Consider the following 24335-nt stretch of genomic DNA (forward strand, 5'->3'; position numbering starts at 1 on the left):
TACCTTGAAACTCAACATCAATTGGTTCTGGGAGTTTAAAAGACGTTGAGTTTAAAGGTATTTTTTTTTCCATAAGGATGTATGGGAAATCTATTAATGTGTTCCATGGTCTCGTGGACTTGCATATATTTTAGGCATATGTAAAATAATGGGGTTGTTTTTTGACACTTATACACTAAAAATAACACAAATATAATATAAAAATACTGAAATCAAAAGTGGATCCTTACAATTTATCAGAACCCCGAGCTGTAACACAAGTTTAAAAAGTGAAACATTGAGGAAAATTCAGCTAAACACAAATACATGTGGATGCTTTCAGAGTGAATCTAACGGTTATTCCACACAAATGCAGATTCGTCTCATATGCACACTTTGATGACGAATTACCACACCGCTTAAGCTGAGCGCTGAAAAAAGCGACTGTTCATTGTTAATTTGAAATTAAATAAATACATTTAAAAAAAAAAACTGAACATGTTGAGATTAAGGGTACACATTTCTCAACAATGGGCGTTGAGTTTCAAAGATGTTGACTTTAGGGTATGTTAAGTTACAAGGTACCACTGTATTTGTTTTAGTCACATGTATTAGTTGTTTTTTGTTTTACTCTATTTGTTAATCTAAAATTTGTTTTCGGGCTTATTTTAAATGCATTTATGCCCTGCCTCTGACAATACAGGTATTGTTTGGCCTTCCTATCCACATAAAATGGCATTTTAGGTTACCAAAAACAAAGGTTTTTAAGAACAAGGTCAATGGTGGAAGCTGTTTAAAACCTTTTTTATATGGATGAAAATGCAATTTAAAAATGTGAATGTCACAGCTTTAACATATACAAAACAGCAGATAACCTGAAGAGAGAAGTAAAATTTTTGTGACCACTAATATTGCTTTTGATTTTATGTTTTTATATTTCAAATTATCTTTGCTGTACACTTATTAGCCAAAAATATGAGGTCGTCCCTCCTAGTCATTGACTGTAGGTATTTTAGCCATGCCTATAGATAGCTGATATATAAAATCAGTTATATAAAATAAGTAAAAGGCTTTATAACATGTATACTTTAGGTATATTAAGTGTTTAGTCATCAGTATTTCTTTTCAGTGTATTCTGCCCAACCCTGACTGTGGAAGTGCATACATACCAAACCATTACTAATAAAACAAACGTTTTCTTCTAAACATTGGGAAGTTCAGCAGAATTGATTGATTTAACAGTAAATAAATATACTGAATTGATAGACAAGATTGGGCGTAGCAATAGAGGCTTACTAAGTACGCAGGCTTCAGTGCATAGATTCCTGCTGAATAGTCTTTCTGGGTGATCCCACTTACTAGTCAAATTTGGCAAAAATACAAAATGACTTTCCTAAATGTTTATGTATGTAGCAATTCACACCCTCCTATTAAATAACATAGAATAAATATATATTTCCATCTATAATGTTAAGGATAAAAAAAAAAAAAAATGACAAAGTAAATAAGTAATCTAGAGCTCTAATTTTACATGGTTACACTCAATCGTTAAAATTACAGCAATATTTGTATGCCTAAAATAATCAAGATATATAACGAAAGGAAATCGGTACACAAATTATTATTTTTCGGTTTTAAGTCCACAAGTGAGCAGGAGGGTGTGATTTAACCTCACAAATTAGAGGGAAGCTTATGGCAAAATGGTTCCAGTTCAGAAGGGCAGGCCTCAGAGGACCTACGGAATGGAACGGAGGGTGACGTCCCTAAAATAGAAGTATGATGCCGTGAGCTGGGAGAAGTCTGTGCAAGAGGAGCAATATGCCCCAATATGGAGCTACACGGCTTGGGCATCAGTGTCGGGGATGAGTAAGGGGAGAGGTGGCAGCCAGGATCTATGGAGGATCGAGGAGAGGACTGAGCCAGAGCCTGGGCGACTTCCCCACCTAACATGGGGTGAGAACTGGATAGCAGTTTCAAATCCTCAGAAAAGCGACCTAGAGGAGATTCAGTACCCGAAGAGTGGCAACTAGGCAGCTGAACAGGGCAGGAGGACTGGGGCATCAGCAAAGAGCTATGGGAGCCTGCAGTACTAGAGGGGTAGTGAAAAGTTCTCCCCAATAAAGGGCTTTGGACAGTTGGGCTAGGGGCTAGAGGTGTGTAGCAGGGTGAAGCGTTAGCAGAACCATATTGAGCAAGTGAGGCTAATGCTGATCTTTCTGAAGGCAGCTGGGAGGAAATGCTGGACCATGGGTTGGATGAAGTGGACTGTGGGTTTAACGAAGGAGAGCCTTCAAAGGTTGGGGTAATGTGTGAATGGGTGGAGGATGGTGATCCCGTTGTGGGTGTATGGAAAAGGTTTAGTGTGCTAGAAGTTCTGCCACCCCCACCCGAAAAGTGATGCGTCTCACTTGTCTGTGTGACATTTTGTGATTGCTGAGCATGAAGAAGCTGGCTTGGGACGTGGCTGAGTGAACCAGTGGAAAGACGGCTACTGTTTGAAGATGTTGTGGTTATGATTCCACTGGTGCCACCAAATGATGCACCTCCAGGGGACCCACAAGAGGACAATCCACTTGATGAACACCTAACTGGGGCCCCTATTACTCCACCTGATACAGAATCACCTCTGCCCCCAACCGCTTCACCTATTGCTCCACCCACTGCACCACCTACTTCCCCAGCTATTACCCCAGACAAACCTGCAAAACTTAAGCTGTCTTGCAAGAGGTGGCTAGACAGTGGAGGGGTACTTGGTGGAAATGGTTGCTTGTGTTTGGGTGGAGGATGAAGTTGTGCAGTGCTAGACGTTAGTGATGCAGATCTGGAAAAATTGCCTGTGGGGAAGGGAGACACTCCACCAGTCCCTGGGTGTGAACTTTTAGTGCAGATGCTGCCAGAGGATTGATGATTGGCACTGCCAGACCCAGGTGGCCCTGTTGAGTGAAGGACCCTAAATGATGTCAGTAGAGGAGTATCCACTCCAGTATGAGGCTTTGAAGGCGTGCTTGAAGGCGAGTCTGCAGCTGAACCTGGAGTCGTTGACGCTGGTACAACATGAAACCTCTTTCTTGTGGCTTCTTTTGTTGAACCCAGTGCAGAGACAGGTGGGCGGAAGATTGAGGGAGGCAGATGAGGATGGTGGGTCAAGGCAATAGCAACTGATGTTGTAGCTGCGGCTGCTTGTAGGGGGGCCTGGATTAGTGGGGCCCAAATGACAGGAGTTGGTGATGGGGGAGCAGATTGACTTTGGTTTTGCATCATGTGGGCACAGTGTGCCATATCTCTATCATGTTGGACAATCTGCTGAATAATTTCGTTCTCCTGGCAGTTGAGGACACCAGAGTCCTGCTGAACCTTGTGCTGTAGGATGGAATTCTTCTTTCCTAATGGACAAAAAATAAAATAATTACAATCTTTTGCAAGGACAAAAGGCAACTTGTGATTTAGAATTCTATAATTTCTTTATAGACACAATTTTCTCTATATATTTTAGTTTATGCATTTTCTCTCCCCTTTTTCTCCCTTTTAGCGCGTCCAATTGCCCGATTGCGTCACCTTTTCTCTCCAACAAAGCCGATCCCCGCTCTGATTAAGGAGAACAATGCTAACCCACGCCCCCTCTAACACATGGGCCGCAGCCGTATGCACTTTGTCACCCACACTTTGAGGAGTGCAATGCGGATCAGCACTGTGTATGGAGAGACACACCCTGACAGCACTCTTTTCCCATCTCTGTGCAGGCGCCATCAATCAGCCAGCAGAGGTTGAAATTGCATCAGTCAGGAGAGAGACCCCATCTGGCTTTAATATCCCACCCCTATCTGAACAACAGGCCAATCATTGTTTATGTGGCTGCTCAGCCCAGCCGGCAGGCAGAGCTGAGATTGATGCTATGAAGATTCGATAGTTTCAAATCATCTAAGAAGCAACCTTGCGGAGATTCAGTACCCGACGAGGGGCAACTAGGCAACTGAACAGGGCATAGGGACTGTGGCATCAGCAAAGTGCTTTGGGAGCCTGCAGGGGTAGTGAAATATCTCCCCAATATAGAATTCTAGAATTTCTTTATAGCCATGATTGATTTAATTTAGATCTTATTATAGATCTCTAATCAAAGGCACAACTTTGTTGTGTTTGACACACCTACGACTACCATATTTTGTTTTGGTTATTTACAGTCCAGAAATAGAAGTACTAAGCCTACTAAAGCTAAAATGCATTGAGTTTGAAAATCGGTCTCTGTGGTCCTTCATTAAGTGCTTGCAGTAATTCTTGGCTTGTTGGATTGGAATTGACCCTTTGCAGAGATAACATACAATTGTAAAAGACGTAATGACATTCTAGGATTTCAATGATTTCTAGCTTGTCTTGATCCACCACTCATAACCTGATGATGACAGGCATCAAGTCTTTTCTCTTTGTTAGCCCAAAAGTGGTGGAACGATCTTCCACTGTCTTAACATTGAAACATCTCTCAGCATTTTCAAAAGACAATTAAAGACCTTCATCACATCTTTATTAAGTACTTAAGTTGAAAACTAACATGTATTAACTAATGTTCTACACAATTTATCAAAAACACTTCTCACTTTACTTTTGTTCTAAGAGGGTTTTAGCAGATTTGTGTTCTTAGTCTGTCGTCTACTTGAACTAGAGTAAGGAAGCACTTTTGTCACTCTGCATAAGAGCGTCTGCTAAATGCAGCAAATATAAAAGTAGATGATTAAATTACATTCTCATTTGTGTAACACTTAAGGTTTTCCAGGAAACTAGAAAATCTGCTGGGTAAAAAAAAAAAAAACACTTATATTAAGCTTGTGGCAAAACCAGCTTCTGCTTGTATTTTTGATCACTCTGCTCAGGAGAATGACTAGAATGATCAGAAAAGTCCACATATTTTGGATAGAGTTTAGATCAGTTGTCCCCAACCACCGGGCCACACAGAAAGAATAAATAATTAGAGATTGCTAGAACAGCAAATAAACTTCCAAAACTTTTTAGGTGTTATTGTCTCCAATCACCACTAGGTGGGAGCAGCGTCTCGTTGCATCAAAAAAAGCTTAGGATTCACAATGATTTTCCATTCTATAGTTCTTCTATTTTAAATCCGCCGGCCCCCAGTCAGTAAATTATATCTTATATGAGACCGCTGGTTTAGATCATGACTTTGGGAAAGCCATTCCAAAAGTCTGCTTTAGCTATTCCAAAACTAGTTGTAACATGTTTTAGGTCACATTTTTCCCCCTACTAACATATTTATGGTCGATGTTGCAAAATTAGCCAATATTTGTCTTATCTGAACCTAAATCTCTCTTCCGCAACCCTTCAAGAGATTTAAGGTGCTCATTTTGAAGCAGGACCTAATTTTTTTATATATCAGCCTCTGAACTCATGACAATGTAAATGTAACTTGCGTGGCTGTGTATAGTGTCACCTGTGTTCCAGTAAAATTTAATTCATGGCAAAACCATTTTAATGGGGTCTTAGATGTTTTCACCAAAATAACAGTTACATAGTTGCTCTATAGATGTATTTGACAATATACACCGATAAACCATAACATTAAAACCACCTCTTTGTTTCTACACTCACTGTCCATTTTATTAGCTCCATTTACCATATAAAAGCAATTTGTAGTTCTACAATTACTGACTGTAGTCCATCTGTTTCTCTACATGCTTTGTTAGCCCCCTTTCATGCTGTTCTTCAATGGTCAAAACTCTCCCAGGACCACCACAGAGCAGGTATTATTTAGATGGTAGATCATTCTCAGCACTGCAGTGACACTGACATGGTGGTGGTGTGTTAGTGTGTTTTGTGCTGGCATGAGTGGATCAGACACAGCAGCACTGCTGGAGTTTTTAATTACTGTGTCCACTTACTGTCCACTCTATTAGACTCTCCTACCCAGTTGGTCCACCCTGTAGATGTAAAGTCAGAGACGATCGCTCATCTATTGCTGCTGTTTGAGTTGGTCATCATGTAGGCCTTCATCAGTGGTCACAGGACACTGCTCATGGGGTGCTGTTGGCTGGATATATTTTTGGTTGGTGGACTATTCTCAGTCCAGCAGTGACAGTGAGGTGTTTAAAAACTCCATCGACATTGCTGTGTCTTATCTACTCATACCAGCACAACACACACTAACACACCGCCACCATGTCATTGTCACTGCAGTGCTGAGAATGATCCACCACCCAAATAATACCTGCTCTGTAGTGGTCCTGGAAGAGTCCTGACCATTAAAGAACAGCATGAAAGGGGGCTAACAAAGCATGCAGAGAAACAGATGGACTACAGTCAGTAATTGTAGAACTACAAAGTGCTTCTATATGGTAAGTGGAGCTGATAAAATAGACAGTGAGTGTAGAAACAAGGAGGTGGTTCTAATGTTATGGTCGATCGGTGTATGTTGTGATATGTTTAGGAAACCCCCAAAAACATAAATTACTCATTTTCTACAGCAAAAAGTATGTGTTCCAATCATGAGGTCTCCGAAACAAAACTAACCCTAACCCTAACCATAACCCTGACTTTAACTGCACAAAAAAACAAAAAACATACCTAAAAGCTTAAAGCGTTATAAAATTTGCTTGTCCCCCTTATTATGTCCCCATCAAAAATAACTAATCTATAATAGCTTTTATTTTGATAATCTTTGATTATATTATTCACCCTCAGCTGGTACTCATTATATTAAAAAGCAGAAGAATAGCTGTTATCCAAGTCTATTTTTGGTCTAATCTCTTATTTAAACTAAACTTCACTTGCGTTTGTTATCAGCAAAGTCTCAGCAAACCCACAGCTAAGGGAAAACCCCCAGGCTGAGAGGCTGAAATCACAGAGGAGGACAACCTGTGTGAAAATATCACAGCCTGGTGGGGTGTGTGATGGCTCCTGCAGGCAGGCCAGTCTATGTTAGTCTTGTTTTTTAACATGAAGCACTAGATAAGGGAGAACAAAAAAACACTGAGTAAACATGGTCTGGATTTAAGAGGTGCGGACTGATATGAGGAGGAGATATGCAAGCCAGTCAGAAACACGAGGCTTTTCCATGTTTGGTAATGGCTAGATGGTGGATGTGCTAGTAAGGGTGGGTGCTGCATGAAAATATGGTCCCTGAGGTCACATAGTGTCTATGTGTGTATGTAGGTTTTAGCATTTAATATGGATAATGGGACAGGGGCAATTTAGGCCTAGGTGAAAAAACTAAACAATAATGTGATTCCAAACAGTGTTTGGTACAAAAGCAGCATCCAGGAAAGGCTGAGTCTTTGATGAGCAAAGATAGCCAGATGATCTCCAGTTTGTCAACAAATGTGTAAGAAAATTATTGAAATGTTTAAAAACAATGTACCTCAAAGAAAGATTTTACTGTATAGTGCATAATATCATTAAACGATTCAAGGAATCAGGAGGAATTTCAGTGCGTAAAGGCGCAAGCTTAAGCTGAACGCCTGTGATCTTCAATCACTCAACAATAGCTGATATAACCACATGGGTGAGGGATTACTTTGGCAAACCTTTGTCAAGCACTACAATATGGAGTAACATGCACAAATGCCACTTAAAACTTTACTGTGCAAAAAAGAAGCCTTATGTTAACCATGTCCAGAAGCGACGTCGACATCTCTGCGTTCGGAGGCATCTTGGATGGACCATCACTCAGTGGAAACGTATTGTGGTCAGATGAATCAGCATTCCAGATCTTTTTGGAACAAATGGACGCTGTGTGCTCCAGACCAAAAATGAAAAGGACCATTCAGACTGTTATCAGCAACAAGTCCAAAAGCCAGGGTCTGTCATAATATGGGGCTGTGTCAGTGCACTTGGCAAAGGTCATTTACACTTTTGTGATGGCAGCATTAATGTAGAAAAGTACTTTGAGATCTTAGAGCAACATGTGCTGCCTTCAAGACGTCATCTTTTCCAGGGACGTTCATGCATTTTTCAACAAGACAATGCAAAAGCACATGCTGCACAAATTACAAAGGCATGGCTGCGGAAGAGGAGAATACAGGTACCAAACTGGCCTGCCTGCAGTCCTGACCTGTCCCTAATAGGGAATGTGTGGAGAGTTTTAAAACGAAAATTGCAACAACGACCCAGTACTGTTGCACATCTTAAGACATGTTTGCAGTAAGAATGAGACAAAATAAAAGCTGAAACACTAAATCACTTGGTATCCTCGATGCCAAAACGTCTTTTATGTGTGGTGAAAAGGAATGGCAACATTACAAAATGTGTTGGAATGTGATGCAGGCCTGAAATGCAGGGATGGATGTTTATTAACAAATGAAATGAAGTTGAGCAGATAAAACATGAAATATTTCTGTCTGCAATCAAATAAAAGTTAAAGTAAATGTAAGAAACTCTGTGTTTTTTTTATTTGCATTTTCCATGCTGTCCCAACTTTTTCTGATTTGGGCTTGTACATAAAGAATTATTAAAACCTGGAATGTGTCTTTTTGACTGGAAGTTTACATTTTAAAATGAGAATCAGAATTATTTTCTTACTAAAGACCAAAAAACTTTGTGTTTAAATTCCAGTCACAGTTGTGGTGGGTTCAGTGCCACCCAGTAACAGTGAGCATGAGGAAGGAATGCACCTATTGAAAGCCTGAAGAAAATCAAAGCAGACACTTGGAAAACACGCAAAATTCCTCATAAAAAATGACCAGGGGTGAGGATCGAATCTAGGTCACCAGGGCCTATGCTGCGGTGTGCCGCACACTCTACCATCTGTGCTCTGTGCTGCCATGCAATTTTCGAGGTTCATTAGTATTCATCTCTCTTGTTTAGTACATGCTTATGCCACCTTTGTCACCTATGTCATCTAGAATTCTTAGTGGAAATGAATAAATTTGCACTGTGAGTTGGGATTTTGAAGTTTTGGCCCATGGGCAACTTTAAATTGGCACTGGGTTTGTGAATATGTAAGCATGTGATGTCCTGGAATAGATTGGCAACATGTCCTGGGCTTAATTATGTGAACCTGGATCTACCAGGACCCCAGGGTAAAGTATCTATTTGAGTATTTTGCTTATTGCACTGGGAGAAAATTTAGCCTTAAAATTCTGATAATAGAGTTAAACCATTTAATTAAAGTGGCAAAACATAGTGATGAATTTCAAATAAAATAAATTGAAATAGGTTGAATCATCTTAGCAATTTAAATAATGTAATATGGGCAAGTTTTTACATGCCAAGCACCTAGTGTTTCTTCTCTGTGAGCTTGTATGGACTATGACCAAACAAATCCAAGGACGGATTTGTCCAACAGTTTGCCAGCTAATAAAGCACGATTCTTCACTTCACAGCATGTGTTTTAACCACTCCAGAGTCCAGTGGCAATACGCTTCCCAACACTCCTGATGACACTTGGCATGGTGCATGATGATTTTTAAATTGTGTGTGGCTGCTCATGTTTTCACTTCTGCAGTATAAGCCATTCTACTGCTAATATTTGTCTATGAAGATTACATGAGTGCATATTTTTAAAATATGAACCTGATAATTCACTGGTAAGAGAAATGTCTACATACTTTTTAATGCAGTATACACTGATCAGCCATAACATTAAAACCAGCTCCTTGTATCTACACTCACTGTCCATTTTATCAGCTCCACTTACCATATAGAAGCACTTTGTAGTTCTACAATTACTGACTGTAGTCCATCTGTTTCTCTGCATGCTTTGTTAGCTCTCTTTCATGCTGTTCTTCAATGGTTAGGACCCCCACAGGACAACTACAGAGCAGGTATTATTTGGTTGGTGGATCATTCTTAGCAATGCAGTGACACTGACATGGTGGTGGTGTGTTAGTGTGTGTTGTGCTGGTAAGAGTGGATCACACACAGCAATGCTGATGGAGTTTTTAAATACCGTTTCCACTCACGGTCCACTCTTTTAGACACTCCTACCTAGTTGGTTCACCTTGTAGATGTAAAGTCAGAGACGATCGCTCATCTATTGCTGCTGTTTTTTTGTTTTTTATTTTATATTTTGTTTATGCATTTTCTCCCTTTTCTCCCTTTTAGCGCGTCCAATTGCCCGATTGCGTCATGCTTCCTCTCCACCAATGCCGACCCCTGCTCTGATTGAGGAGAACGAAGCTAACACATGCCCCCTCCGCTGTTGACTGGATATTTTTAATTGGTGGACTCTTCTCTGTGGACTGACGCTGCTGTGTCTGATCCACACATACCAGCACAACACACACTAATACACCACCACCATGTCATTGTCACTGCACTGCTGAGAATGATCCACCACCTAAATAATACCTACTCTGTGGTGGTGCTGACCATTGAAGAACAGCGTGAAAGCAGGCTAAAAAAAGTATGTAGAAAAACAGATGTACTACAGTCAGTAATTGTAGAAGTGCAAAGTGCTTCTATATGGTAAGTGGAGCTAATAAAATGGACAGTGTGTGTAGAAACCATGAGGTGGTTTTAAAGTTGTGGCTGATCAGTGTAAGCACCACATACATACATACATACATGTACAGCTTAATTGCTTATGGAAGCTTTTCTGTTGTGTCTCGATGGTGTTTCTCTCTTCTAAGCTGTCTAGCCTGTTTTCGTTGGATGTGAAATAAGATGCGTTTGTTGTTTGTGCTTTTGTGAGTGGGCGTGTAGGTGTCAGTGTTTTACTGCGAGGGAAATATGGCTTCCTGTGGTGGCAGATAAACAGAGAGCTAACAGTGTTAACAAAGCCAAATGCTGTAACTGCTCAGTGTTCAGCCGACTAAAAAGACAGAAACTCAAAAGTGAAGAGGAAATTAGACTGTACTAACAGGATTAAGATGGATTTACCTGCTGCCATAGAAACAAACCAGCTTTAGGGAATTATTTCATTAGAACAAGACACTTCATGAGGACAATTCTATTTAAATGACATTGTAAAATAATGTATTATACTTCATATTACATTATATTATACTTTATAATACTAATCAGCGATATCATTAAAACCAGCTCCTTGTTTCTACACTCACTGTCAATGTTATCAGCTCCACTGACCATATAGGAGCACTTTGTAGTTCTACAATTACTGACTGTAGTCCATCTGTTTCCCTGCATGCTTTGTTAGCCTGCTTTCATGCTGTTCTACAATGGTCAGGACTCTCACAGGACCACTACAGAGCAGGTATAATTTGGGTGGTGGATCATTTTCAGCACTGCAGTGACAATGGCATGGTGGTGGTGTGTTAGTGTGTGTTGTTCTGGTATAAGTGGATAAGACACAGCAATGCTGATGAGTTTTTAAACACCTCACTGTCACTGCTGGACTGAGAATAGTCCACCACTCAAAAATATCCAGACAACAGCAACCCGTGGGCAGCATCCTGTGACCACTGATGAAGGGCTAGAAGATGACCAACTTAAACAGCAGCAATAGATGAGCGCTCATCTCTGACTTTACATCTACAAGGTGGACCAACTAGGTAGGAGCGTGTAATAGATTGGACAGTGAGTGGACAACGTATTTAAAAACTCAATCAGGGCTGCTGTGTCTGATCCACTCATACCAGCACAACACACACTAACACACCACCACCATGTCATTGTCACTGCAGTGCTGAGAATGATCCACCACCTAAATAATACCTGTTCTGTGGGGGTCCTGAACAGGGTGAAAGCAGGCTAAAAAAAGTATGTAAAGAAATAGATGGACTACAGTCAGTAATTGTAGAACTACAAAGTGCTTCTATATGGTAAGTGGAGCTGATAAAATAGACAGTGAGTTTAGAAACAAGGAGGTGATGTTAATGTTATGGCTGATTGGTGTATATTGTAATTGTAATACATTATATTGTAATCTATATAAGTTAGAACCTACAAAATCATATATGGTTGTGTAGGAAATCTTACCTATTCGATCAAGCCTATCCAGAGCAACTGTCTCAAAGGCTCTCCTCATCATGGGATATTCCTCCAGCACCTCATTAAAGTTATCCACAGAAAGAGAGTAGAGACGACAGTAGGTATCCGCTCGGACACTGGCTGTACGCCTTCCTCTGGTCAGCAAACAGATCTCTAGAACAAACAGAATCAAACACATCAGACTTTTGTTTGAACAAATCATGTTCACTTTGTGTTAACCTTGTTAACCTTACCCACACTTTCTCCTGGCTTTACTGTCAGCTGGGTGTAGTTGTGTTTTTTACCTCTCTGGAGTATTTGTGAAGGCATTAACCTTTGATACTCAAATGCAATTTATGTTCATTGATAAAGTTTAAAGGAAAACATTAAAACACACATAAACTATATTGCCAAAAGTATTCACTCACCCATACAAATCATTGAATTCAGGTGTTCCAATCACTTCCATGGCCAAGGTGTATAAAACCAAGCCCCTAGGCATGCAGATCACACTCAGGAGCTCAGTGAATTCCAGCATGGTACCGTGATAGAATGCCACCTTTGCAACAAGTCCAGTCGTGAAATTTCTTTGCTACTAAATATTCCACAGTAACTGTCAGTGGTATTATAACAAAGTGGAAGCGATTGGGAACAACAGCAACTCAGCCACAAAGTGGTAGACCACGTAAAATGACAGAGCGGGGTCAGCGGATGCTGAAGCGAATAGTGCGCAGAGGTCGCCAACTTTCTGCAGAGTCAATCGCTACAGACCTCCAAACTTAATGTGGCCTTCAGATTAGCTCAAGAACAGTGCGTAGAGAGCTTCATGGAATGGGTTTCCAAGGCTGAGCAGCTGCATCCAAGCCTTACATCACCAAGCGCAATGACAAGCGTTGGATGCAGTGGTGTAAAGCACACCGCCACTGGACTCTAGAGCAGTGGAGACGTGTTCTCTGGAGTGCTGAATCACGCTTCTCCGTCTGGCAATCCGATGGACGAGTCTGGGTTTGGCGGTTGCCAGGAGAACGGTACTGACTGCATTGTGCCAAGTGTAAAGTTTGGTGGAGGGGGGATTATGGTGCGGGGTTGTTTTTCAGGAGTTGGGCTCGGCCCCTTAGTACCAGTGAAAGGAACTTTTAATGCTTCAGCATACCAAGATATTTTGGACAATTTCATGCTCCCAACTTTGTGGGAACAGTTTGGGGATGGCCCCTTCCTGTTCCAACAAGACTGTGCACCAGTGCACAAAGCAAGGTCCATAAAGACATGGATGAGCGAGTTTGGTGTGAAAGAGCTGACCTCAACTCAATAAAACACCTTTGGGATGAATTAGAGTGGAGACTGCAAGGCCAGGCCTTCTCGTCCAACATCAGTGTCTGACCTTACAAATGCGCTTCTGGAAGAATGGTCAAAAATTCCCATAAACACACTCCTAAACCTTGTGGAAAGCCTTCCCAGAAGAGTTGTAGCTGTTATAGCTGCAAAGGGTGGGCCAACATCATATTAAACATCATATTAAACCCTGTGGATTATAAATGGGATGTCGCTCAAGTTCATATGCGTGTGAAGGCAGACAAGCGAATACTTTTGGCAATATAGTGTCATATTAAGTCATATTTATATTGGGATTATAATGGTTTCTGCTGGTGCTATGACTGAATGGCTTAAACATATAATTTAACAACTTCTTAATAACATTTAACATTAATAACTTCTTAATATGCATAAAAACTCGAGTCTCATCATAGTACTGATAATGTAAACTTTTATCACTTTAATCGTTTGGCACCCTATTGCCTGGTTTTTGCATTAAAATCTAAATATTTTATTATCCAGAACAGGAAGAGATAATACTATTTTCAGAACTTACAGGGCTGCCAGACCTCATCTGTCATGGCAGATCAGTCAAATTAGGCACCATTTACCAGTTTCACTGCTGTTCTTCTTTGGCAGCATGGGATGCCCCAAAACACAGGAAAACCTGGACTACTTGTATATTTCCACAGTTCTCAGCTTGTAGGGGATCTGCAAGGACCCAGCTGGGCCTCAAATCGAATTTTTGCCTATCCTATGTCCGGTTTGTCAGAAATGAGCAGGAGAACCAGGCACCGTAATACATTCCCCATCTGGCCACTGAACAACCAATATCCCTGACCCACTTCTGTCTGAGCATGCCCTGTTGTTACATGGGTTCAATCTGAGCTCAAACTGGCTACATATACAGTATATATACTATGTCTTTTTGTTTGTGTGTGTGTGTGTCTGACCCTCTGTTAATGCATCATATGTTATACTAATGTTTGAATGACTCAGCATGGCATAATGCAAAGATGAAAGGGATTCATGTTCAACACGGGAGTTAGCTGGTCCATTCCAGCTGGTGATAGAGGCTAAATGGAGGAAAATCCCCATGATCATGCTCCAGATTAATCTGGAAAGCCTTTTTAATTACTATGACATTAATTAATTGAAAATGTTTATTTAATGAATTTATAAGAGTGAACATAAGTGCTCACTTTAATGTTGGCTATTCAGTTTCAATAAGCTGATTTAATGATGCACAGTTGGATGAGTTGGTGGTAAAGGTTGGCGCTGGTTATGCTCACCTGTGCTCAGAGCTTTTCTGTCAGGTTAAATCAGCACCTCGTGTGGACACACACCACGCTTTCAGTGCTTGAGGACAGTGCCAGCCTGATATAGCCTGACATTACACTATCCATGCATTTACACTTTTCTACCTTACATTGCATTGGGATTCTCAGTGTGTGTGTGTGTGTGTGTGTGTGTGCTCTGTTATTTGTCTGTAGTGATTACAACAAACAATTTGTCAAAAAGTGTTACCTATTTTTATAACAGCTAATAGTCAAGCATAAGTCACAGGTACAAACAATATATGGCCAAAAGTATTTGGACACCTGCTCGGAGCAACAGTAGGGGGATGGGGCATAAACCAGAGATCTTCAAGACCAGTACCTTATCCACTAAGCTATCACTGCCCACATGGTGGGTAAATTGACCCACAAAAGCCAGTATTCTTCTAGGATGACTTTTCACAAAATTTTGGAGACTTGTGCCAATTCTGTGAATAGGTCATTCGTGAGGGCAGGAACTCATGTTGGACAAAAAAACCTTGCTTACAAAAGTTTTAAGGATGGGGGTCCCTGCTGAGTCTGGTTCCTCTCAAGCTGTCTTCCTGTAATTTTACGGGAGTTTTTCTTTGCCACTGTCACCCTCGGCTTTTTGGTCTGTTGGTCCTGGATTCTGTAAAGTTGCTTTGAGACAATGTCCACTGTAAAAACCACTATACAAATAAATTTGACTTGACTTGTTGTGGATGAAGGTCGTATGAATATCGATCACTGGCCAAAATGGACTTCTGTGATACACCAAAGACATGAGAAGAGTTGGAATAAAGCAAGGCCGCATGTGCAAAGTGTTGATTAATCTGGCCTGCTCACAAATAGGTTGCTTGCCATCTTTCAGGTATTATGCATGTGGTTCTCACAAAGAGAGGCCAGAAGGCTAGCATGATGAACATTAGCTGTAATTAATGATGGAGCGACGGGTCACATGCTCCTAAATGCCTCAGCAGCTTTATTCATTAATTCAGTGAGCAGTAAACAGTGTGAGTGGGGTGAGCAAATAGTCGGTTAGCCTGTCAGCAAATTTGGCTAGTGGTGAACACATGGCTGTTTTTCAACACATTTACTGTGTATTACATTTGTGGCTATAGGATTAAAGCCTTTCTTTGTCTCAAAGATCAGCAAAAACCCTTGGTCAAGCTTTAAGGTCCTGATTGTGCCTATTCTATGTCCGGATGGCCTATGGCAATGTACAGCATGCATGACTGTAGACATAGTTACGTGAGTTAAAGGGTCTTGGATTACATCTAAAAACACAGACTCATATTTTCTTAGGATGGTTGATGGATGATGGTTTGTGTTTTCTTCCTGACCTTGGCAAGAGACCACTTTCCCATGTACTTTTTAATGAATACAGCCAAACTAGGCCCATGTATAGGCAGAGAAAGCTAGACTCTTATATACAGACAGACAGTCATATAGCCATTATTATTGCTAACAGAAGGACACTGCTGAATGACTGGGCTACTCACTACAATAATGGTCTGAAATAATACGCTCACTGAGCCCTTTATTTACCTATTACATTTACTTACTGTTGGAAGTCACACCTTCTATAGAAAATGCTGTGGGTATACAATTATTGACTGTGGCCCATCTGTTGAATAAAATGCTTTGTCACTTCACTTTTTCCTATTTATCATCTAAAATTGACCGCTTTAGGACCTCACAGACTAAATGTTATTTAATGTTATTTCTCAGCACTGGATTGACAGTAACATTGTAATTACATGATAATAACATAGTAATAACATAGTAGTATGATTTGCTGGCGCAGCAGTAATGGGTGTGTGTGGCTGTGTTTGTAAGGTAAGAGCACTGTGCACATCAGCTTAAAGTTGTCACGTTATTTATTTATTGTTCTGTCTTAAACAGCTGTGAGTCCGAAGTTGCTCATTCTGCTCTAGCTGGTCGTATAGATACAAAGAGTAGAAACAAGTATTTAAGTTATTTGGGTAAAAAAAATGCACTTCTGATTAATATATCCAATTCAGATCTACACACACTATGTGACAGATGATGTGAGGCTCAAGGCTGCAATGGTATAGGGAAGAGATTGGGGAATGAACTTGACCAATTAGTGGTTACACCTGTAAAGACTAATTATCTAGGTTATTTAAACCCAGTTTTGTCCCCCCCTCTGTGTGTGCTTCCTTCTGTGTGTGTGTGTGTTACAGGCCAGACAGCATCTGACTGAAAAGCTGTCTACACAGGCTGAAAAGTGACAGTTTTTGTTTATTTGAAGGACTTGAGACTCGTTTCTTGTAATATAAATGCCAGAGAAAGGCAAAATGAGTCCTGCATCTTCATTGCTGGCTGACTTGAACTTGTCTAAAATTATTCTCATGTAAATTGTACATACAGAATACACTGATCAGGCACAACATTATGACCACCTTTTTAACTGACTGGTCTGCGGCTATGCAGCCCCATACGCATCAAACTGTGATGCACTGTGTGTTCTGACACCTTTCTATCAGAACCAGCATTAACTTCTTCAGCAATTTGAGCTACAGTAGCTCGTCTGTTGGATCGGACCACATGGGCCAGCCTTCGCTCCCCACATGCATCAATGAGCCTCGGCCTCCCATGACCCTGTCGCCGGTTTACCACTGTTCCTTCCTTGGACCACTTTTGATAGATACTGACCACTGCAGACCAGCAACACCCCACAAGAGCTGCAGACTGCATCACAATTTGGCCCTTGTCAAACTCGGTCAAATCCTTACGCTTGTCCATTTTTCCTGCTTCTAACACATCAACTTTCAGGATAAAATGTTCACTTGTTGCCTAATATATCCCACCCACTAACAGGTCCCATGATGAAGAGATAATCAGCATTATTCACTTCACCTGGCAGTGGTCATAATGTTATGCACCGTCGGTGTATACAGGTTTAATAGAAACTGAAATCCTTTCCCTATCAATTTTGAGTTTTTTTTTTGTTAATTCTCATAAATATATACTTTTTAGTTGATAGTTGAAGGTACCAACAACCCAGTATGAGTGTAAATCTGAAGTGTACAGTCTAGATTCTCTGGAAATGCATACAATAAAAGCAAAAGTAATTGAATACTTGCTCCTATCACATATAAATCACAGTCATTGTTGTAGTGAACACTCCATTACCTCCAAAGTAAGAGCCATCTGACAGCTTGGTCTCCTTGTTTCCTTTGGTAAGCACACTGACCACTCCATGCTGAATAAAATACATTTTTTTCCCGATGGTTCCTTCTCGGATGATGTAATCTCCTGGCTGAAAAACCTCAAAACGCAGCTTCGTCAGCATCGATGTCACAAAATTTGGATCTGCGTTAGCAAACAGAGGCATCGAAGCCACCAGCTTTCGACAGTTAAAGTTGATTATTTCCTGCAAAACAAGAAGACAAATTAAAAGAGTGATTTTTATATATTTATTTATTTTATATTAGCTGCTCATGTATTAAGTGGTCATCACAGCCGATTGTTCTGGTCTAAAAACAGGATTTAACCCAGTTTTATGTCGGATTACCTTTCTGATGCAGCCCTCCTTGTTTTTATTCGGGCTTGGGACCAGCAAGTGCACCTTCTTATAGCTAGGCTCTGACTGTTCTGCAACCCCTCCCTTCTCAGACGTAGCCAATCATGTCTGTGTATATGCTGAGCTAGTCGTTAACATTTCTGAAATTTAAACCCAAGATCTCAGCAGTAGTGGGTTAGCATATTTTACCGCGGCACCACCCGAGCGCCCAGTGAAAATGATCTAATATCAAACTATATTAAATATATGTTGTGCCGCTCAGGAGGTGCAGCAGTAAAAACACACCAAAGCACACCAGAGCTGGGATCTCAAATACATCGTATCAGGTCTCAGCTCTGCCTGCCGGCTGGGCTGAGCAGCTGCATGAACAACGATTAGCCTGTTGTTCATGTAGGGGTGGGGTATTGAGCCTGATAGGGACTCTCTCATGACTGATGCAACTACGACCTCTGCTGGCTGATTGATGGCGCCTGCACAGAGATGGGGAGAGAGTGCTGGCAGGGTGTGTCTCTCTGTACACAGAGCTGGTCCTCGTTTGGTGTAGGTGACAAAATGCATACGGCTGCTGCCCATGTGTCGGATGGGGCGTGGGTTAGCTTTGTTATCCTCAATCAAATATAAATTTACTAATTACATAGTTCTCTATCAGGTAATACATTTTAAAACAGATGTGTCTAAAGGTGAATTTGTTACACCACAAAAAATAATAAATACATTTTAAAAAAGCCTGCTGGTAGGAATCCACTGTTGCAACAAAACTAAGATAGGAAGCTGTTTAAAAGGCAGTTTGCTAGAGTTTGATTTAACAAAAAAATTATTGTTGTTGGCTCAAAAGTCCAAAAGATCTGCAGCTGTCCTGTTATCTATTATAGAAAAAAATGCATAACTAGAAATAATGCATAACTATTCTACCAATAAATACATAAATTAAACTGTATACAATATTTAATCTCATATTTCAGAACAGTTTTCATTTAAAATAATAATCTGATCTATATTTTGTCTTGATTAATCTTCCTATTTATTCTTTTTTATTGTTGCCCAGAAAGAAAAAAAAGAAAAAACCAAAAACAATCTGTTCAAGCTTACCTCCCTGAGAGGCTCATTCAGCTCCCCCAGGATGCTCTCCTCATCGAACATCTTGCCTTGATAGCGATGCTCGTAGTAATCGTGGATCCTCTGACGCATGTCTGCTGGCAGCTTATGGAAAGACATGTACTGCTCCACCTGCTTATACTGCATAGACACAAAGAAGAGTAAAGAATAAGGGATTAGTAAAACTCTGATCCTGTCTTATCTTATAGAAAACAGCCAATGAATGTTCATACACGGTAGACATCCCTCAGTGGCCATAAGGTGTGTGTAGGGTATATGTAAAGGTTCTTCAAACAGTTTCTGTATTTTTTACTCTATTTACTAGGAATTTCAAAAACAAATTACATCACTTTTCTACATCGTCACCTTCTGATGCATTTTTCCCAACTTTTTAATGCCATCAGCAAAAAAATTTTTTTGGTTGAGCGTGTAGCCACTGATGCACCGCTGCTTTTACATCATCACATGAAAATCTTCTTCCCTTTATGCCAAGTTCACACTACACGATTTTTGGCCAGATTTCGCTCGGTGACTGGTCGGTGCTAGATTTGCCGGCTCAGGAGCAACTCGGCATTCGCTCGGCGATCAAAACTCGGCACTCAGTTGCCATGTGTGAACTACTCAACAACTCCATCTGACCGACTCGCCGAGCGCTCGGCGACCGGATTGAGATTTCTAGCATGTCAGATATCTGATCTCAGTTGCACGTCTGGCAATGAGTGCTGTGTCGAACAGCCAATGAGAATGCAAGATACGGTGTGAGGGGAAATGCAGGAGAGGAGGTAAACAGGTGGGAGAGGGGGATAATATCATTTATATCAGAATACACCGGCACACACACGTTTTACAGTATTTCTGACTTGATCATTCTCTACAAAACACCAACGTTGCATTGCAAAAATATTAATTAACCTCCAACTTACTATAGAACAATCCATACTGTTTGTGTTGCCAAATCCACTCAGATTCATTTATTTTTCCTTCTTGATTTTACGCTGCACATCAGCGCACAAACACTTTGATCACTTGCTACTTGTTGACGTGCATTTTTGGACGTGGTATCATTAAACCCCTCGTCGCTTCTCGCGTTTGTTTTCGTGACAAAACGTAGTTTGGGAGACCAGAGAAGCTCGCCTGTCATTCCAGTTGGTGATAGGTCGTGTAGTGTGAAACCCCCTATCGCCGATCAGTCGTGTAGTGTGAAATACACACCGACTGAAAGACTCCCGAGTGCAAAAGATTCAGTCGTGTAGTGTGAACTGTACAGCGACGCGACAAATCAGAAAGTCATGTAGTGTGAACTTGGCATTAAAGCTTCTTGGAAATCAGATGCCGCTAAATCCGGACTATAAGCTCTCTTAGACACAACCACTTACTACTCCTCATGCCTTCACTGTTACCAATGATAATACAAAAGTGTGGAAACTTTATATATATATTGTTTATGCATTTTCTCCCCTTTTTCTCCCTTTTAGAGCGTCCAATTGCCCGATTATGTCATGCTTCCTCTCCACCAATGATGATCCCTGCTCTGATTGAGGACAATGAAGCTAACCGACACGTGGGCAGCATGCCGTATGCATCTTGTCACCTACACTTTGACGAGTGCAGTGCAGATCAGCACTGTGTACTGTGTACGGAGGGACACACCCTGACAGCACTCTTTTCCCATGTCTGTGCAGGCGCCATCAATCAGCCAGCAGAGGTCGTAATTGCATAAGTTATGAGAGAGATCCTATCCGACTTTTTAATATCCCACCCCAGGCCAATCGTTGTTCACGTGGCTGCTCAGCCCAGCCGGCAGGCAGAGCTGAGACTCGATACAATGTATTCGAGATCCCAGCTCTGGTTCCAGCGTGTGTTTTTACCGCTGTGCAACCTGAGCTGCCAAGTGTGGAAACTTTTTGATGATTCCTCGGATTTTTCATCCTAGAGATTTTATTTTATAAAAAGGCAGGTGTCAAGTATCACTTCGGTTCCAGCACATCTGACGTTTGTCTGTCACAGTCAAGTAACAGTTTGGGTTTGTCACAACATATTTTTAATAGGTACAGACAAACTAGCCCTATTTATATGGCCACAGTGGATTCACAAGCTGAACCACTATGCCACAATGTAACAAGACAGTACAAAGCTTTTTACCTTTCCTAGATTAATACTCTAAATTGCTGTATGTATATTTTGACCTAGAATTTTATTTTTCATTCTTTACACAAAGAAGCATTATAAATATTTTAAAAAGTAGGTCATAAAAAGGACATTAAAAGGTTCCCTTATTAGTGTGTGTTTGAAAAGGTGTGTGAGCTTGAAAATGAATCTTGATCTAAATAGGTGCTGCCACGGATCAAAAGCTTTCGGAATAAGAAACACCAGCACGTATTTTCCCTCTGACCTTTGTGAATATAAAACACACTGAACACCTCTTGAATATAAAACTAAGGCCTTACGCAAAACCTTTGCAAGCCATGGCTGCTCAATCAGACCCAAGTCAGACATTAAGAGCAGAATTACAAAATCAAATCGATATGTAGACTGAGCCTGAACTCCAGCACGTCACATTCCTCAGCTCTGTTTGTTAGGTAATTTCCCTGGCAGTACACTGACTAATAATAGCTCACAGAAAATGAATGTCACGTCTACCTATAGGGTATGCTGAAAAGGTTGCTGTTACACCTTCAAAATGACAGTCTGAGGTATTAGTACATTAAACAACTCACTAGGTTTCTTTTCTATTGTTTTAGCATAACAGCATAACAAAATAGGCAATGTGAAGTGTTGTCATGCTCCAATTATGAACTGTTGCTGCCAATGCAGGTGCACAAATTGTTATATGAGCAAACAGAATGCTCTCTCTCTCTCTCTCTATCTCTCTCTCTCTCTCTCTCTCTCATTTTTTCTGTATGTCTCTCTCTCTCTCCTTGTAGCTGATATCACTGTAGATCTGTGTTGTATACCTCTAAAAAGCTGCTACGCTTAATACTGTAAAACAGGGCAGATGCTAATATCTACCAAAAGGATCAATAAAACAACCCAAAAGAGCTCAAGGGGATCTACTGAGTGCATGAAAAACATTTCTTTTTAAAACGGTCATGTCCTCTACACTAGGGAGAGATCTTTGATGAGACGCTGTGTCCTGACTCCCTGAGGAGAAGGTCCTTGTGATAAGATGCCTGTGGTACTGCCTAAGGAAAACAGCAAAATCAGGTTTTTTCCTCACATCACAGACATGCACACTTTTAAGCAGTTCACCATCATTCACACGTTGCTGCATCAGGACCTGCCATCACTTATGAAATACAACGTAAGGTGTATGATCAGTTACAAAAGTAAAACACAAATCGAATTACAGTTTTGGAATGTCTATGTTTGACTTAAAGTCCAGACTCAAACTAGATGCTGTGGCAAATCTTAAAACAAGCAGTTCATGCCCACAAACCTTGCATGGGGCAATCACAGTGGTGATGATCTTTAAAGAATACATTAATGTTTATTTATTTATATATATATATATATATATATATATATATATACAGTATATATATACAGTGTATCACAAAAGTGAGTACACCCCTCACATTTCTGCAAATATTTCATTATATCTTTTCATGGGACAACACTATAGAAATGAAACTTGGATATAACTTAGAGTAGTCAGTGTACAGCTTGTATAGCAGTGTAGATTTACTGTCTTCTGAAAATAACTCAACACACAGCCATTAATGTCTAAATAGCTGGCAACATAAGTGAGTACACCCCACAGTGAACATGTCAAAATTGTGCCCAAATGTGTCGTTGTCTTTCCCTGGTGTCATGTGTCAAGGTCCCAGGTGTAAATGGGGAGCAGGGCTGTGAAATTTGGTGTTTTGGGTACAATTCTCTCATACTGGCCACTGGATGTTCAACATGGCACCTCATGGCAAAGAACTCTCTGAGGATGTGAGAAATAGAATTGTTGCTCTCCACAAAGATGGCCTGGGCTATAAGAAGATTGCTAACACCCTGAAACTGAGCTACAGCATGGTGGCCAAGGTCATACAGCGGTTTTCCAGGACAGGTTCCACTCGGAACAGGCTTCGCCAGGGTCGACCAAAGAAGTTGAGTCCACGTGTTCGGCGTCATATCCAGAGGTTGGCTTTAAAAAATAGACACATGAGTGCTGCCAGCATTGCTGCAGAGGTTGACGACGTGGGAGGTCAGCCTGTCAGTACTCAGACCATACGCCGCACACTGCATCAACTCGGTCTGCAGGGTCATCATCCCAGAAGAAAGCTGACGCACAAGAAAGCCCGCAAACAGTTTGCTGAAGACAAGCAGTCCAAGAACATGGATTACTGGAATGCCCTGTGGTCTGACGAGACCAAGATAAACTTGTTTGGCTCAGATGGTGTCCAGCATGTGTGGCGGCGTCCTGGTGAGAAGTACCAAGACAACTGTATCTTGCCTACAGTCAAGCATGGTGGTGGTAGCATCATGGTCTTGGGCTGCATGAGTGTTGCTGGCACTAAGGGGCTGCAGTTCATTGAGGGAAACATGAATTTCAACATGTACTGTGACATTCCGAAACAGAGCATGATCCCCTCCCTTCGAAAACTGGGCCTCATGGCAGTTTTCCAACAGGATAACGACCCCAAACACAACCTCCAAGATGACAACTGCCTTGCTGAGGAAGCTGAAGGTAAAGGTGATGGACTAAACCCAATTGAGCACCTGTGGTGCATCCTCAAGTGGAAGATGGAGGAGTTCAAGGTGTCTAACATCCACCAGCTCCGTGATGTCATCATGGAGGAGTGGAAGAGGATTCCAGTAGCAACCTGTGCAGCTCTGGTGAATTCCATGCCCAGGAGGGTTAAGGCAGTGCTGGATAATAATGGTGGTCACACAAAATATTGACACTTTGGGCACAATTTGGACATGTTCACTGTGGGGTGTACTCACTTATGTTGCCAGCCATTTAGACATTAATGGCTGTGTGTTGAGTTATTTTCAGAAGACAGTAAATCTACACTGCTATACAAGTTGTACACTGACTACTCTAAGTTATATCCAAGTTTCATGTCTATAGTGTTGTCCCATGAAAAGATATAATGAAATATTTGCAGAAATGTGAGGGGTGTACTCACTTTTGTGATACACTGTATATATATATATATATATATTCGAAATCCCAGCTCTGGTGTTCTAGCGTGTGTTTTTCCGCTGCACCACCTGAGCGGCTACATGTTTTTTTTAAC

At 41.0% G+C, this 24335-nt stretch overlaps 1 protein-coding gene across 1 annotated transcript in view; it reads right to left on the minus strand.

The window, feature by feature from the left end:
- Positions 1 to 1650: 1650 nt before the first annotated feature.
- hcn4 (hyperpolarization activated cyclic nucleotide-gated potassium channel 4) overlaps positions 1651 to 24335 on the minus strand; it is a 107005-nt gene continuing 84320 nt past the window's right edge. The window contains exons 5-8 of the mRNA XM_063004452.1: positions 19099 to 19245; positions 17619 to 17859; positions 11857 to 12021; positions 1651 to 3362 (exon numbers count right to left, since the gene is read on the minus strand). Of these exons, the coding sequence (XP_062860522.1) occupies positions 1651 to 3362; positions 11857 to 12021; positions 17619 to 17859; positions 19099 to 19245 (2265 nt within the window). The remainder of the gene's footprint in view (positions 3363 to 11856; positions 12022 to 17618; positions 17860 to 19098; positions 19246 to 24335) is intronic.

Source organism: Trichomycterus rosablanca, chromosome 11, assembly GCF_030014385.1.
Source record: "Trichomycterus rosablanca isolate fTriRos1 chromosome 11, fTriRos1.hap1, whole genome shotgun sequence".
In the NCBI taxonomy this organism is placed as follows: domain Eukaryota; kingdom Metazoa; phylum Chordata; class Actinopteri; order Siluriformes; family Trichomycteridae; genus Trichomycterus; species Trichomycterus rosablanca.